At 44.3% G+C, this 16,189-nt stretch overlaps 1 protein-coding gene across 1 annotated transcript; it reads right to left on the bottom strand.

Moving 5' to 3' along the window:
• Positions 1–1,192: 1,192 nt before the first annotated feature.
• Utp11 (UTP11 small subunit processome component) lies at positions 1,193–15,880 on the bottom strand. Its single transcript, XM_057784293.1, has 8 exons — positions 15,696–15,880; positions 8,619–8,680; positions 6,259–6,361; positions 5,714–5,827; positions 4,642–4,735; positions 4,424–4,554; positions 2,256–2,366; positions 1,193–1,447 (listed from the first exon to the last, which is right to left on the bottom strand). Exons 1-8 carry the CDS (start codon positions 15,756–15,758, stop codon positions 1,364–1,366), a joined length of 762 nt encoding a protein of 253 aa, XP_057640276.1. The 5' UTR covers positions 15,759–15,880; the 3' UTR covers positions 1,193–1,363.
• Positions 15,881–16,189: the final 309 nt, after the last annotated feature.

Raw genomic sequence — 16,189 nt, 5'->3', positions numbered from 1 at the left:
CCAGTAGGTAAAAGCTCTGGCCACCAAACCTGATAACAGAGTTAGATTTCGGGGACAACACTGTAGGAGGAGAGAAATAAATCCAGCAAGCTGTCCCCAACAGGTGTGGTGCTCCTCCCGTGAAATCCCAGCAAAAGCAGACAAAGACAGGTAGATCCGAGGTTCACTGGCTGGCCAGCCTAGTCTAATCAACGAGCTCCAGGCAAATGAGACACTGTCTCAAAACACGGTGAACTGATTTTAAGGCCAGGCGTTGTCCCATGGCCTCCACATGCATCACCACATACTGCATCCACCCAAACACAAACACACACAGAAACGACGACTTTACTTTTTACTTTGGTCTTATATTACTTTTTTTTTTTTTTTTGGTTTTTCGAGACAGGGTTTCTCTGTGGTTTTGGAGCCTGTCCTGGCACTAGCTCTTGTAGACCAGGCTGGTCTCGAACTCACAGAGATCCGCCTGCCTCTGCCTCCCGAGTGCTGGGATTAAAGGCGTGTGCCACCACCGCCCAGCCCTTATATTACTTTTGAAAAATTCTGTAAAAATATAAGAAAATTGAACAGAGCAGTGATTTAATTAAAAAATTAGAATGTAAAATTTGCTAGAATGATAAACAAAAATTTAAACAAAAATTGATATATAACCCTCCCAATGGGGGACATACACCAGAATGCCCACAGTAGAAGCCCAAGCTCCTACAATGGAATAACTGTTCTTAAATACTGAGATAAGAGGTGTATTCATCTATCTTCTACTTTGCTATATAAAATTAAGTAACTTTTTTTTTTTTTTTTTTTTGGTTTTTCGAGACAGGGTTTCTCTGTGGTTTTGGAGCCTGTCCTGGAACTAGCTCTTATAGACAAGGCTGGCCTCGAACTCACAGAGATTCGCCTGCCTCTGCCTCCCGAGTGCTGGGATTAAAGGCATGCGCCACCACCGCCCGGCTTTAAGTAACTTTTATAAGGAAAAATAAGTACTATATGTAAGAGAATGAATTCATAATATAGAAACAAAGCCGGGCAGTGGTGGCATATACCTTTAACCCCAGCACTTGGGAAGCAGAAGCAGGAGGATCTTTGTGAGTTCAAGGCCAGCCTGGTTTACAGAGTGAGTTCCAAGACAGTCCAAAGCTACACAGAGAAACCCTGTCTCGAAAAACCAAATAATAGTAATTCAGAAACAATGATATTGGGGAAGGGGCTTTAATGTTCTCACAGATATCAAATAACAGGTTAACAATAAGTCATGATTACTACAAAAAAGAAAATCAAGGCATCTGAACTAGTGAAATTCTGAAATATTGCAAAAGGGGAAAAAAGTTCTTTTCAATGCAGAATGATGAGACTTATTTTTAACATATCAACGTTTTCGGCGAGTCTGGAATCTGTAAATAGCCGGGGAGTTCACTGTTTCTTTCTTCACCTTCACCTTCTTATTTTTATCCTGTAAGGGTAAAAGGTGACCAGTAAACATAAACAGGGTCTCCTGAAGCAGCACAGTAAGTAGGCTAGCTAAGGGCAAGTCCCACAGAGCCCTCTTCCAATTCAGAAGAGCCGGGGCCACCCGCTGCAGGAGCCACTGTATCCTGGAGCACACAGAATGCACCAGTTGTCGACAGTCTTGGGAAAACTGAGGCGAGAGCAGCTCGAGTAATTATTTTGTTTAAATTATAAATTTAATTCTCTCTCAGAACCCTAGCTGAGAAAGGCCAACCTAAATGATCTGCAAGGCTGAAGAATCTGACATTTAGAGGAATGATAATACGAAAGAGCTTCTTAAATTCCTTGGCTCTGCTACTTCACTGCACAATGCTGTCTATTTTTAAACACCCGTGAGTGGCATGCACTGTTTGTTAACCTGTTTAAATGTTACGGGAGCTGCTCATAAGCTGTAGAGTCCACACGCTACCTGATCCCACCCTCTGCTGCTCAGGGCACTGACTAACAACTCTTATTACCTTCTTAATCAAGGAACCTTTCTACAGTGTCAGAGCAGTAGACACTGGCTCAGACCACTGCCCCAAAGGAGCAGACATTTCACTGTTGTTGATTTACACACAGCCGAGATCCAGTCTCAGTTAAGACCTTTATAAGAAAGAAAAGAAAGAAAGAAAGAAAGAGAGAGAGAGAGAGAGAGAGAGAGAGAGAGAAAGAAAGAGGGAGGGGGGGAGGGAGGGAGGAAGGGAGGGAGAGGGAGAGAGAGAGAGAGAGAGAGAGAGAGGGAGAAGACTCAAGGCTATATCTCTCCTCACCATAAGATCTTTGCGGGTTTGAATTTTCTGTGCGACCACGAACAGCTTCTTCTCCCGGTCAATTCGCTGCGTCAAGCAATTATACTGCCTTTGTCTTTCTTTAGCTATCCTCTACAAAATAAACATACATTTAAATAAAACAACAAGACGAAGGAGTTCTTGAGTCCAACTACATCAGTGGTTTCACCAGTCCCCTTTTTATTCCAGACTCAACTCAAAATGCCCACCATTAAGATGCCTACTTTAAAGCCAGTACACACTATGACTGAAAGTATGTGTGGAAACTGCCCTATCAAAACCTGTCACTTAGCAAATGTAGAACGAGACCCAGAGGAAAAAAGTAACTGGCCCAAGCGTAGATGGTTTGCCTAACGGGTAGTCAGGACTGTCCTGAGGAGCCCCCACCTCCAAGAGTGTTCCCAGAGGTCCACTAAGTGGTCTCAGTTACCGGAGCTGAGGGCAGCAGACGCCCAGAACTGGAAGCCTGCAGAAGTGAACAGAGCAACAGAAGGGCCATGATGGGCCATGTGCTGGGGCTGGAGCCTCTCCATCTGTCTCACAGAGCAAAGGAGAATTTTCAGCACTGAGACCTGAGAAGACAACTCACCGGCTAATGACTCCTCAGAACTACTGCAGTCCTTACATTTCTGAGGACTTAAAGCATCTAAGAAACTAACAACTTTGGCTTCTTCTTTGAGATAGCACAAAGACTGAGTCTCACTCATCCCTAATGCTTGGAACAGAGTGTCTGGATTTCATATTTGGGGTGTTTGGAATATTTGCATGTACATGAGATAGTTTAGGAATAAAACCCAAGTCTAAATAAGTGATTCATTATTTTTCATATATTCCTTATATATACACAGCCTGAAGATAATTTTACACAGTATTTTTAGCATGCTTGCATTTTGACTGTGGCCTATCATATAAAATCAGGTGTGCAATTTCCCACTTATAGTGTCACATCAGCACTCAAAACTTTGCAAAAATTTTAAAGGATTTCAGATTTTACTGTTTTGAACTACCTGTACATACATATATGTACACAATTTCTGTGTGGGGGATGGATGTTCACAGACTTCAAGCCATTCACAGATTTTGTTTATTATTTCCAAGTTGCAGACTTGCAATATACTCACTGGCAGCAGCCTCCTGATAAAAATAATTATGCTTTAAACAAGCAATCAAGTGAAACAATGCTGGGCAAAAACGGTAGTCCCGAGCCCTCCTGTGTTTGTAGCCGCTCTGATGGCAGACCTTCCTTTAGGGTCTGACGCTGCCCTCGGAGAGGACTACAATACAATACTACTACCCGAGAAGTGTCAGTGACCCGGCTGACTGAAAACACAACTAACCAACAAACAAGGTCATCACAAGAACCCCTCGGCTAGCTTCTCGGCTGGCGGTGTTGTGAACGTAAAGGGGCCTCAGACCAACAACTTGCCAGCTCGAGCAGAGTCTCACAGCAGTGGTTTCAGACAGCTTTTGTTTTCACTTTATTGCACAGACTGTCAAATTTATGGGATTACCCAATATAGTCAAACTAATTAGGGGTATTTATATTACTAAAGCAAGTTTAGCTGCCTCTGAGCTAGAGGAAACTGCTGTGAAATTAAACATTGGAAGCAAAACTGATGCGGTGTAAATGATTCAAATCAAAACAGAACAGCTGTCTGCTTGAAACACATTGACAGCATTTTTTTTTAAATGAATCAGTCAGAAGTGAGAGTTCAACTCCAGAAGGCTCTGAGAAAAAGCCTGTCATCTCCACAACCCAGTCATGTGACAGAAAGCACCATAAGGAAAAGTCAATACAAAAATCTTGGTTACAAACGAGCAATATGAAAACACTGCACGCCACACCCTAATCTTCAGTGTCTCCTCCTTGCTCTGCATTCCTACGCATCAGCGAAGGATGCACACGCTAAAAACACAAAGGACCAGATCAGAGTTGGGATTCAAACCCAAAATCTAAGCTCCTGACCACTATGGAACACGACCTCCAAAACAAAAAAAAATCCACTTCCACCCCATCACCAAATAATCTTTCTACTTTATCTAGACAGTTTTTGAAGTTTCCCATGAATAATTATAAAAAATACAGTGGCAAAAGAAAAAAAAAAAACCAAACTCCCCAACTCCCACCTGAGTGCAAAAGAGATGCATACCTTGAGTCGAGTCTGAGGGGTGAGGCCTTTCACTTTCTCCTTCTGCAAGGTCTCTATCCTGGGTCTATTGAAGACCCTGTCTACCAGTTCTGGGGCCGTTTGCAAGTGAGTTGCAATATCAAACCGTTCAACTGAAATTCAAGGCAATCTTTAAGGCTCAGGTTGTCGCTAACACCATACAACACAGTGGCATGGCAGACACCTTCAACATTTCATACCTTCCTTTTTGGTGTCAAAAAAGAACACGTGCTTGTTCTGTTGCTTCCCCTGGAAATCCAGCAGGTGGAGCTCTGATTTCAGTCTTTCGATTTTCTAGAGTAAGGAATATGGTTAAAGTGGGTTCTTCCGGAGTCTCAGAAATAAACTTTCAAGAACTGAGACACTTCCCATCACCACTGTCAAGCAGGAAAAAATTCATTTCATTCTTTTTGATATTTTTAGGTACTGGCTTTCACTGTGGCATCATCACACATGTCTATAATTATACTTTGTACTTTGTTCTCAATGGTTTCATTCTTTTTTTTTTTCCAAGACAGAGTTTCTCTGTGTACCCCTGGCTGTCCTGGAATGCACTCTGTAGACCAGGCTGGCCTCGAACTCAAGAGATCCATCTGCCTCTGACTCCCAAGTGCTGGGATTAAAGGTGTGTGCTACCACTGCAAGGCAGGTTTTAGTCTTTTAAATGAAAGCACTTAAATTTATCTATCAAGCACTATACAAGACATTCCACAAAACTCAATGTTTAAAACATATGACAGAAATAAGCATTCTCAAGCTAACTGGTCCATAACCATGGGGTTAGAAACTGACAGAGTCAGAATTTAGCCTACATCTCTCATTCTCAAACCTGAACTCTATTTCACCATGCTGGTTATACTTCTAAATCATCACACCAAACTCACTGTAGACTACCAGCTGATAACTTGACATTACCCAATTGTTTCCTTTGTTGTTGTTTAAACCAGGGCCTCAATTTTTTTTAAAGATTTATTTATTTAGTATGTATACAGTGTTCTGCCTGCATGTGTCACTGCAGGCCAGAAGAGGGCACCAGATCTCATTACAGACGGTTTTTGTGAGCCACCATGTGGGTGCTGGGAATTGAACTCAAGACGTCTAGAAGAGCAGCCAGCGCTCTTAACTTCTGAGCCATCTCTCTAGCCCTGGGCCTTAATTCTTAGAGCTGCTACCTCCCAGGTGCTGGGACTAGAGGTATACACAACTACAATCTGCTATGTCATTTCTTAATTAACCAACAAAAATCCATCAGAACAAAGACGTGAAGGTCACCTTGGCTTCTGCGACCCTTTTCATCTCTATATATTTGATGTCCTGAGTTCTCATCAGCTTTAGCTGCTCCGGTGTCACTTCTTCCTTGGTCTTCTTGATGACATGAACTCCGTCCTAAAATTGAAGTTTAACAGATACAGTGTATAGCAGAGTACTATCATTAGTAAGCTGCTTGCATAATCCATGTATAAAGCAAAGACAAGCATGCACACTAAGAACTCAGGCCACTGACACCCACCTTGAGCAGACATGCCTCCACTCACCCTTCAAACAAGAGGCTGGGTGTACCTCAGGGGTACAGCACTTTGTCTAGCATGCAGAGGTACTGGGCTCCATTTATAATAACAAAATCAAAACAAATAGAGGAGGGAAAAAAAACCAAGATGTTACAAAGGTAGGAGCATGCTGACCAAGAAAAGGACAGTCTGACTTGGACCTCTCACCAGGAACACCTGGTCCAAATGGAAAAGAGTCACAAGGACGCTTCCTCGTGCTGCCTCATTCCCCATTATTTCCCAACACTTAGGGCTCTGTTCTGCACCTACCTGGAGCTTATCCCGAGTCATTTTATAGTAGAATTCATCTGGATTCTTTTCCAGAGCCTTCTTCCGGAGAGCTCTGAGGAAGTCTTGCTTTTTATGATAGTCACTGAAAAAACAAGTCAGGAAAGTTTCACTGCAGAAGAAAAACTATCCACACAGATGAACTACATGAATTTAAAAGTTCATAACCTGGTTTGGGGGGGGGGATCTGGACAGATGGCTCAGCGGCTAAGAGCACTGACTGCTCTTCCAGAGGACCCAGGGTCAGTTCTCAGCACCCTCATGGCAGCTAGCAACAGTCTCTAATGCCAAGATCTGACACCCTCACACAGGCCTACACGCAGGCAAAATACAAATGAAATAAAAGTAAATAAATTTTTAAAAATGAAATAAAAGTAAATAAATTAAAAAAATTCATGCCGGGCGGTGGTGGCGCACGCCTTTAATCCCAGCACTTGGGAGGCAGAGGCAGGTGGATCTCTGTGAGTTCGAGACCAGCCTGGTCTACAAGAGCTAGTTCCAGGACAGGCTCCAAAACCACAGAGAAACCCTGTCTCGAAAAACCAAAACCAAAATAAATAAATAAATAAATAAATAAATAAATTCATAACCTAGAGGCACATCTGCTACGTCAACACTTAGGAGGCTGAAGCAGAAGAATCACAAATTTGAAATCAATTTGACTTAAAGTGAGAACTTGTCTTAAAAAAACAAACAAACAAACTCCCTCAAAGCAAACAAACCAATGAAAATCACACACAAAAAAAATATATTAAAGAAACCCAAAGCAGGGCTGGAGAGATGGCTCAGTGGTTAAGAGTTACAGACCGTTGTGAGCTGCCATGTGGGTGCTGGGAATTGAACCCAGGTCCTTTGGAAGAGCAGCAGTGCTCTTAACCTCTGAGCCATCTCTCCAGCCCTCAACACTCAATTCTTACAATTAGTTTCAAAGTTCTAATATGGCCAGCATGGTGTAACATGCCTTTACTCCCAGCACTGGAAGAGGCAGGCAGATCTCTGTGCTCCAGGCATCCTGGTCTACATAGTAAATTCCAGGATAGTCGTGGCTACATAGAAAGACCCTACCTCAAAACAACAACAACCACAAGCAGCTCTGGCCCCAGTCAGGCATGATATGTACAACTATAATCCCAGCACTCGAGAAGGTGAAGTAGGAGACCTTGAGTTTGAGGCCAGCCTAGACTACCCGAGGAGATTGTCACACACACACACACACACACACACACACACACACACAAAATTAGGGAGGAAGGAAGGAAAGAAGGAAGGAAGGAAGAAAATTGACTGCTTTTCCAGAGGTCCCAGGTCCAATTCCCAGAACAGACATGGCAGCTAACAAGTGTCTATAACTCCAGTTCCAAGAGGATCTGATGCCCTCTTCTGGCCTCCACAGGCACATATCAGGAGGCAGAGAGAGGGGGGAATCTCTGTAAATTTGAAGTCAGCCTGGTCTCCAAAGTGAGTTTCGGGCCAGCGGGCCAGCCAGGGATATATAGTGAGACATTATCTCCAAAAATAAAATATATAAATTTTTAAAAAATTAAAATCTGGAGGGCTGGAGAGATGGCTCAGAGGTTAAGAGCACTGACTACTCTTCCAGAGGTCTTGAGTTCAATTCCCAGCACCTACATGGTGGCTCACAACCATCTGTAATGAGATCTGGTGCCCTCTTCTGGCCTGCAGGCATGGAGGCTGAACACTGTACATAATAAATAAATAAACTTTAAAAAATAAATTAATTAATTGAAATCTGGGACCTAGAGAAATTCATTTAATCACCACCACCCCCACACCAGGAGTAAAGAACCTCAGCTGACTTGTATGCTAATAAGCAATTACAAGCATTTTGCAAATGAAGTGCTAAAGAAAAGAATGGACATAATTGTTTTATAAAATGTTTTCATAGTTCATCATCACCCACTCTCAGGCTCATGGATCCGTCTTTCACATCTCATTCCACACCACAAATAATGACGTAAGAGACTCAGCAAGTAGAATTTTTAGACTGTATCTTTCATTTCAAGAAAAGGGAGCAAAAGATTCAGCATTTAGTTCAAACACCAAGGTGGAGACAAAGCAACGCCACTATGAGAAAACCACCTGGACAGGCCTAATGAAAAAAAAAAAATGACGGGGGCAACTGCTTAAGTACCGCTCTGTCTGAGCAAAGAGAAGGCTGGGGGCGGGGTCACAGGAAAATACCTAACAGGCTGCCAGAGCTTTGGCTATTTTATCGACAACAGGAAATTACTTCCCCGATGGATACATGGACACTTTAGCAGTAGTATGCCAATGCTGTAAGATTTTTTTGGCAGCACCTCTACCAGAAATACTGGACTCACTTTGCACGAAGTTTGTAATCCTTCTTCTTCTCCAGCAGACCCAGACGTTTTCGAAAGCCAGGCTAGAAGACAAAAGGAAAAGGACGCACTTAGTTCTCTTGGCAAACACAAGCTGAGAGCAACATAACACCTGACAGGAACAGGACTCTGTAGTACTCAGTAAATGTGTCCTTGGAGCCAGCCCACTACCCTGTTCCTCCCTCCTCCCCGTTACTAGGCCCTGCCCAGGGATGAGAAGGCTCGTCCGGGAGCCAGACAGGTCACAAGCACCGCCATAGTAGGTTTCTTGGCCTATTAAGGACAGAGAGAGGCAACAATGACTCGGCACTAAGCAAGCAGTTGCCAGCTGTACTAAAATTACTACCAGGTTAATCCAAGGGCTTATAAAATACTATGAAGGGAAAACACAGCAACAGGAGGCAACTGTGCTTAAGGGCGCTAAATTTAGAGTTTTCGGACTCAGGTTCAATCCAAGCTTTACCTCGTAACAATCTCTGACCTTGGGCAAATAAATCACTTAACTTCTCTGAGCTGTCATTTCCTAACTATAAAATAGGAACAGTAAGGCTGGGTAAATGGTACTTGCCTGCAATTCTGACACTTGGAAGCCTGAGGCAGGAGGATTGCAAAGGCTACATAGTAAGACCAGAAACAAAACAGAGAGCAGCAGAGGCAAAACCAAGTAAAATGGGAAAGTATTCTCTCTGACATTCACTTCTACAACGTGCAGTGTTCCATGACTCTGTCTTTTTTTTGGGGGGTGGGGGGCTCGAGATAGGGTTTCTCTGTAGCTTTGGAGCCTGTCCTAGAACTAGCTCTTGTAGACCAGGCTGGTCTCGAACTCACAGAGATCCGCCTGCCTCTGCCTCCCAAGTGCTGGGATTAAAGGCGTGCGCCACTACCGCCCGGCGTGACTCTGTCTTCTTTATAGCCTTCTACCATTACTCTGAGTGCTTACTGTCAGGTTAAACTGGTTCATGTTTATAATACCAACTTGAAAAATGGGAAACAAAGGGATCAGGAGTTCAAGGCCAGTCTAAGCTACGTGAGATCCTGTGTAAATTATGTGTGTCTATGTTAGATGCTTTTTTGACTTTTTGCTATGGAGGAGAGCTTAATTCTTTGGCCTACTTAACTTCTGATCCTCCTGTCTCCACCTGCAGAGTGCTGGAATTAGAAGTGTATGTCACCATACCAGGCTTTTATTAGGTGCTGGGGATCAAAACCCAGAACCTCTACCTACTGAGTTACACCCCCGAACTCTACCTACATCATCTTAACAGCTCACAATTATGTACCGACTCTGTCCCAAAGCAATATGCTATGCTTGTTACATAGTCCTATTTCATCTTTATGACCATTACAAAAAAAGTAAAACATATTCCAGAAGGGGAATGACATTTAGAGAATGCATTCAGGAATGTAGAACCAAGGCTGGGGATGTACCTCAGCTGATGGATTGTTTGCCTAGCACACAAAAATCCCTAGGTTCAATCTACAGAGCCACATAAACCTGGCATTATGGCACACAACTGTAATCCTTGTACAAAGAAAGATCAGACAGGCTGATCAGAAGTCCAAGGTCATCCCTAGCTACATATACAGGAGCTATTTACTCTCTAGGAATGCAGAACCCCTACCTTCTGCAGCCAGTCTATGCTATTTCAGAGCCCACTATACTCTTTCTGCTCTGAAGAATGTTTGTTTGGCTTTGGGTTTGGAAGCAGGTTATCATACAGCTCTAGTTGACTTCAAACTCATGACCTCCTGCATCAGCCTCCCAAAAGCTATGATGATGAGGATGTTCCCCCCATATCCAGCTTTGTGCTCGACTCCACCCCCACCCCACCCCACACCTGCCTTTTTTGAGATAGGGTCCCATTCCACAGCCCAGGTTGGCCTGGAACCCACTATGTTACTTCAGGCAGGACTTGTGAGCCTCCTGACCTCAGCCTGTCGAGGGCCAGGATAATAGATTTGCACCGCTATCCCAGTCCTCTGAATAACCTTGACTTCTGGGCTGCATATATAAGTCTCTGCTGAACCTGGGATAATAACTTGGACGGTATTCTTACAGCCACCTTTGTCATCTCTTAATCTTTCAAGGGACAAAATAACCCAATGAGGAAAGTAACAAGGATGGCAAGCCGGGTCAGAAGGGAGATGTCTGCCACCTCACCTAAGTTTGATCCCTGAGGGCCCACACATGGAAGGAGAGAACTGACCTCCCTCACACTATCCTCTGACCTCCATAACAACTACCCAGCATGACTGCTCAACACTCATACACTCATACCCATACAAACCATTAGTAACTGTAATTAAAAAAAAAATTAACCTGTGTGGTGGCACAAGCCCTCCGAGTACTCAGCAGACAAGGGGCAGCAAGGTCTCTGTGAGTTCAAGGCCAGCCTGGACTACACAGAGTTCTAGGCCAGCCAAGGCTGTGAAACACTGTCTCAAAACAGAATTTCCTAATTTTTTTTGTAATTATTGTTATGCGCAGTGGTGGCACACATCTTTTATCCCGCATTTGGGAGGCAGAGGCAGGCGGTTCTCTGCATTTGAAGCCAGCATGGTCTATAGAGCCAGTTACAAGACAGTCAGAGCTACATAGAGAAACCCTGTCTGAACAGAAAAAGAAAGAGAGATATTTAGTCAAAAATGGGCCTGGAGAGATGGCTCAGTGGCTAAGGGCACTGGCTGTTCTTCCAAAGGATCTAGGCTCAATTACCAGCACCCACATGGCAGCTCACATCTGTCAACGACTCAGTTACATTTGTTTTATGTGTATGGGTGTTTTGCCTGCACATACACATGTGCACCACATGCATGCCTGGTGCCCTCAGAGGTCAGATAAAAGCATCAAGTTCCCTGAAACTGAAGTTATAGATGGCTGTAAGCTACCATGTGAGTCCTCTGCAAGAGCAGTAAGTGCTCTTAACCGCTGAGTCATCTTCCAGCACCCATGACAGCTTTTATTTCTAATACTGCAAAGGGAGACTGGCAGGGAGCAGCAATGAGGTAGCAGTCTTGAAATCATGTGTGAATGTACACGTGTGTTACAGAGGAAACAGACACTACATGTGGAGCAGTTACACATTTCCTCCTCCACATCAATCATCGAGAGCTTCCACAGCATCACACAGGGCCAGGACAAAGGAAAACACAAGGAACCCAAATCACAAGTGATTCAGGCATCGCCTAGAAATCCCTTTCTTCTATATTAATCCAAGTCAACTATTTGCGAGTGTGACTTTAGATGTGAAATTTAATCTCTTTAAGCATCAGTCTCTTAATTTGTAAGACAAAAGAGCATCTAGCTCCTGAGGACACTGTGGGATTAGGAGATACTCCTTTTACAGCATGCACAGCTATTTCTAGGATGCTCAAAATGACCATTTTAGGCAGGATGTACTGTAATCCCAACATCAACAAGGCTAAGGCAGAAGGATCACAAATTGAATTTGAGGTAAGTCTAGGCTAAATAGGGAGCTCTTTATCTCAAAAAAAAAAAAAAATCACACACATTTAGTAGCTTTGCCTTCAAAAGCAAACAATGTTCTATACCTCTACCATTTCCACACATGTTGCACACTTGGCATTTTAAATTTTGTTGTTGTTTTTTGAGACAGGGTTTCTCTGTGTAGCTTTGAAGCCTGTCCTAGAACTCACTCTGTAAACCAAGCTGGCCTCGAACCCACAGAGGTCCACCTGTCTCTGCCTCGCAAGTTCTGGGATTAAAGGAGCGCGCCATCACTGACCAGCTCTGTATGACTGCTTTACTTTCACATATGTTGTGCACCACTACTGTGCCTGGTGCCCAAGGAGGCCAAAAGAGAGCCTCAAACCCCTGGAACTGGAGTTACAGATGGATGTGAGCTGACATATCGGTGCTAGGAACTGAACCTGAGTCCTCTCAAACAGCAACAAGTGCTCTTAACCACTGAGTCAGCTCTCCAGGCCCACATCTGGTATTTTTAATGTGCCACCTCTTATAAAGTTGCCTCTATATATTTTTTTAGTTTTATTTCTTTTTTTTACCAAGATTTATTTTTATGTGCACTGGTGTGTTGCCGGCATGTATGTCTCTATGAGAGTGCCAGATCCCCTGGAACTGGAGTTATAGACAGTTGTAAGCTGCCATGTGGATGTTAGAAATTGAACCCGGGTCCTCTAGAAGAGCAGCCAGTGCTCTTAAAGGACGACCCCTCTCCCCAGCTCCACCTCTGTATTCTTAAACACCTGATGTGATTTCCACCTTTGCCATATGACAGCTCTAGCTGTCCCTCTCTGGGTAAATCTTGACTCATCTGAGCCTCATTTCCTCAAGGAAATATGAGGAAATAATAACCCGCTTCCCAACAGCTGCTCTGAGTGGAACGGCTGAGAGTCATGTGTTTACACTTCACCAAGTTCGGGCCACTACCAGTTTTCGATAAGTCTGTCTAGAGTCTCGCAAACAAGATGTTAAAATACACTACCCGCGGGTAAAGGCATCTGCGGTCACGTCAGTTTAAACATGGAGGCAACTCCCACAAGTTGTCCTCTGACCGCCACAAAGCTGTGGCCCCAATACACACACAGTTAAATAAAATACATGTAAGGTTAACTTTTCAATACATGTATGATACTGCTTCCACTAGGCATATACCAAAATAAATGCTACTAAGCAGAAAGAATGTGTGCTTAAGAAGACTCAGAACACCAGGCAGTGGTGGCACACACTTTTAATCCCAGCACTAGGGAGGCAAAGGCAGATGGATCTCTGTGAGTCTACAGAGTGAGTTCCAGGACAGGCAAGCTACACAGAGAAACCCTGTCTTGGAAAAAAAGACTCAGAACTATCCCTTCTCATCCTTTTGGCTGAGAACAACTACAAACGGACTTTTAAATTATTAAAAAGAGAGCCAGAGAGAGGGGCCGATATTCAACAGCATCAGTCAGTTGCACGGTTTCAGAGGTAATAGCCTTTCCCTTTCTTCAGCCTCTGTACCACTGGTATCTCCAAAGGCCTTGTGGGTTGTTTATATGGGGGTTCTGTTTGTTGTTACTGCGGTTTAATTTTGTGTGTATACATGATAACTGTGTATGCGGGTATACATGCCACTCCTTAGGAATCCATTCTCCAAAGAGAGGCCAAGAAGTTAAAAGAGCGAGCCTTAGTATATGGGAGGGATTGGAGGGCAGAAAGGGAAGGGGAAATGCTGTGATTAAGCTATATTCTCAAAATAAAGAGTTGAGAACAGTCCACTCTTTCCTCCACTTTTCTATGAGCTCTGAGGAGCTTACTCAGGTCATGTGGCTTGTGCAGCTAGCACTGAGCCATTTTGTTTTGTTGAGATACTGTCTCATGTAGCCCACAGTGTCCTAAAACTTGGTGGATTATCCTAAATTCTTGATCCTCTTACCAAAAAAGGAAGGAGAAGGAGGAGGAGGAGAAGGAGGAGGAGGAGGAGGAGGAGGAGGAGGAGGAGGAGGAGGAGGAGGAGGAGAAGAAGAAGAAGAAGAAGAAGAAGAAGAAGAAGAAGAAGAAGAAGAAGAAGAAGAAGAAGAAGAAGAAGAAATATTTATTTGAGGGTTAAAGAGATAGTTTAACAGTTAAAAACACATTATTCTCTTCCAGAAGATCCAAGTTCATCTCCCAGCACCCACATCAGGCGTGTTACGACTACCTGCAACCCCAGCTCCAGGGCGAGTTCCCACAGGCATATGCAGTCAAGTGCACACACCCATCCACAGACACACATGTACACACATAAGCTAACTTTTTGATTAAAAATAAAAAACAGGGGTTGGAGAAATGGCTCAGAGGTTAAAAGCATTGACTGTTCCTCCGGAGATCCTGAGTTCAATTCCCAGCAACCACATACTGACACCCAACCATCTGTAATGAAATCCGGTGCCCTCTTCTGATTGCAGGAAAGCATGCAGACAGAGCACTGTATACATAATAAATAAAATAAATCTAAAAAAAAAAATAAAATAAAAAATAAAAGCTGGCAGTGGTTGGCACACGCCTTTAATCCTGGCACTCAGCAGAGGCAGGTGGATCTCTGTGAGTTCAAGGCCAGCCTGGTCTAGAGAGTGAGTCCCAGGACAGTCAGTGTTACAGAGAAACCCTGCCTCGAAACACCAAAAATAAACAAATAAATAATAGTTTTAAAAAAAAAGATGCATAACTGTGTGTGTCTATGTGTATGACTCAGTAAGAGCAGAGCCTGTGCAAGCCAGAAGGGAGTGAAGAATTTTCTGGAGTTGGAGGTATAGGTACTTGTGAGTCCATGATGTGGGTGCTGGGATTTGAACTCTGATACAGCAGTCAAGTGTTCTTAATGGCTAAGCCCTCTCTCCAGCCGTTAAAGACTGGAACTAGTTCTGTGATTTCTGAGAATAATAAAGAGGATGATATAAGTCTGGATACATCTTTATTTCTAGCACATATCCCCACACCGACACATTCTCCTTAGAAACGCCACAATTACTTATTCTAACTAACATCTCGTAACCTCCCTCCTTTCTTCCTACCGAGGACTAAATCTTGCTAGGCGCGCAGTTCACCACCGCGGTGTACGTCCAGAATGCTTTTAGAGTTTTATTTTGAGACAGGTCTAAGTTGTTCAGGCAGGCCCTGACTTTGTGATCCTTCTTGGCCTCCCGAGTAGCTGCGATTACAGATCTGGGCTATCAGATCCCCACAGAGTCTGGAAATGGTCAAGTCACCCTCCAGAAGGGAGAAGGAAAGTACCACGATTTCAGGGTGAGGCACGTGACAGCTCTACAAAAGTCACAAATCCCACGCCAAAAGTTGGGCCCACTTTAGGAACACCTATCCTCGGTCACAACTCCAGCACGAGTCGGATGTGGGGCGCCGACTACTGCGGTCACCGGGAAAGGACGCTGACACGCCTCGCCTCACTCAATACCCACGGAACCTCCTACCCTAGGGAGTGACAATCCCCCTAACCGGGTCCCCAGGTCTCCCCGACGAGGCACGCTGGGGGCAGGCCCCGTGTGTCGGGTATTTACGGGAGGCAGATGTGCTAGCTGGGACGCACGGGGCCTGCGCGGGCCTACCTGGCTTCTTTCTCGATGTTCCCGCTGCCGAGACTTAGCTGCCTTGCGAAATGCCGCCGCCATGCCTACTGGGGTCTAGAAAATGCTCAGCAAACTCCACCACCGATACCACACTATCTGAGCAGCGGCCTCCGCCAAGACTACCGGAAACAGGCCCAGCCGCTTGAAGTTTGCAGACTATCAGAAACCTATTTTACCGGAAATACATCCCCGATCGAACAACCCGGACAGGAGGCTTCTGGGAGATGTAGTTTTCTAGATAGTCTCCTGATTCCTCCAGCGTTCTCTCTTATTCGCCTGAGAGTGTTCAAAGGTCCGGAGACAGAGCCTTCGCTCTAGCCGCAAGTTGGCATCTGGGAACAAGCTGCTGGCACTGCCCTCTGGCTGAGCTCGGCTTGCATGTGCTTATGTACTCTCACCTGCGTCTTGACCCTGAGTTAAAATCCTAAATAGAGCGGGGCGTGGTGGTTCACACCTTTAATCCCAGTACTCTG

This window comes from Chionomys nivalis, chromosome 11 (assembly GCF_950005125.1).
Source record: "Chionomys nivalis chromosome 11, mChiNiv1.1, whole genome shotgun sequence".
In the NCBI taxonomy this organism is placed as follows: domain Eukaryota; kingdom Metazoa; phylum Chordata; class Mammalia; order Rodentia; family Cricetidae; genus Chionomys; species Chionomys nivalis.
This window is presented reverse-complemented; position numbering and strand designations above follow the sequence as displayed.

Coding starts and splice junctions, on each gene's coding strand:
- Utp11 (XM_057784293.1), bottom strand. CDS start 15,758: ATGGCGGCGGCATTTCGCAAGGCAGCTAAGTCTCGGCAGCGGGAACAT. Junction 8,681..15,695: donor AACATCGAGAAAGAAGCCAG/GTAGGCCCGCGC, acceptor TTTGTCTTCTAG/CCTGGCTTTCGAAAACGTCT. Junction 2,367..4,423: donor CCCCTCAGACTCGACTCAAG/GTATGCATCTCT, acceptor TTTATTTTGTAG/AGGATAGCTAAAGAAAGACA.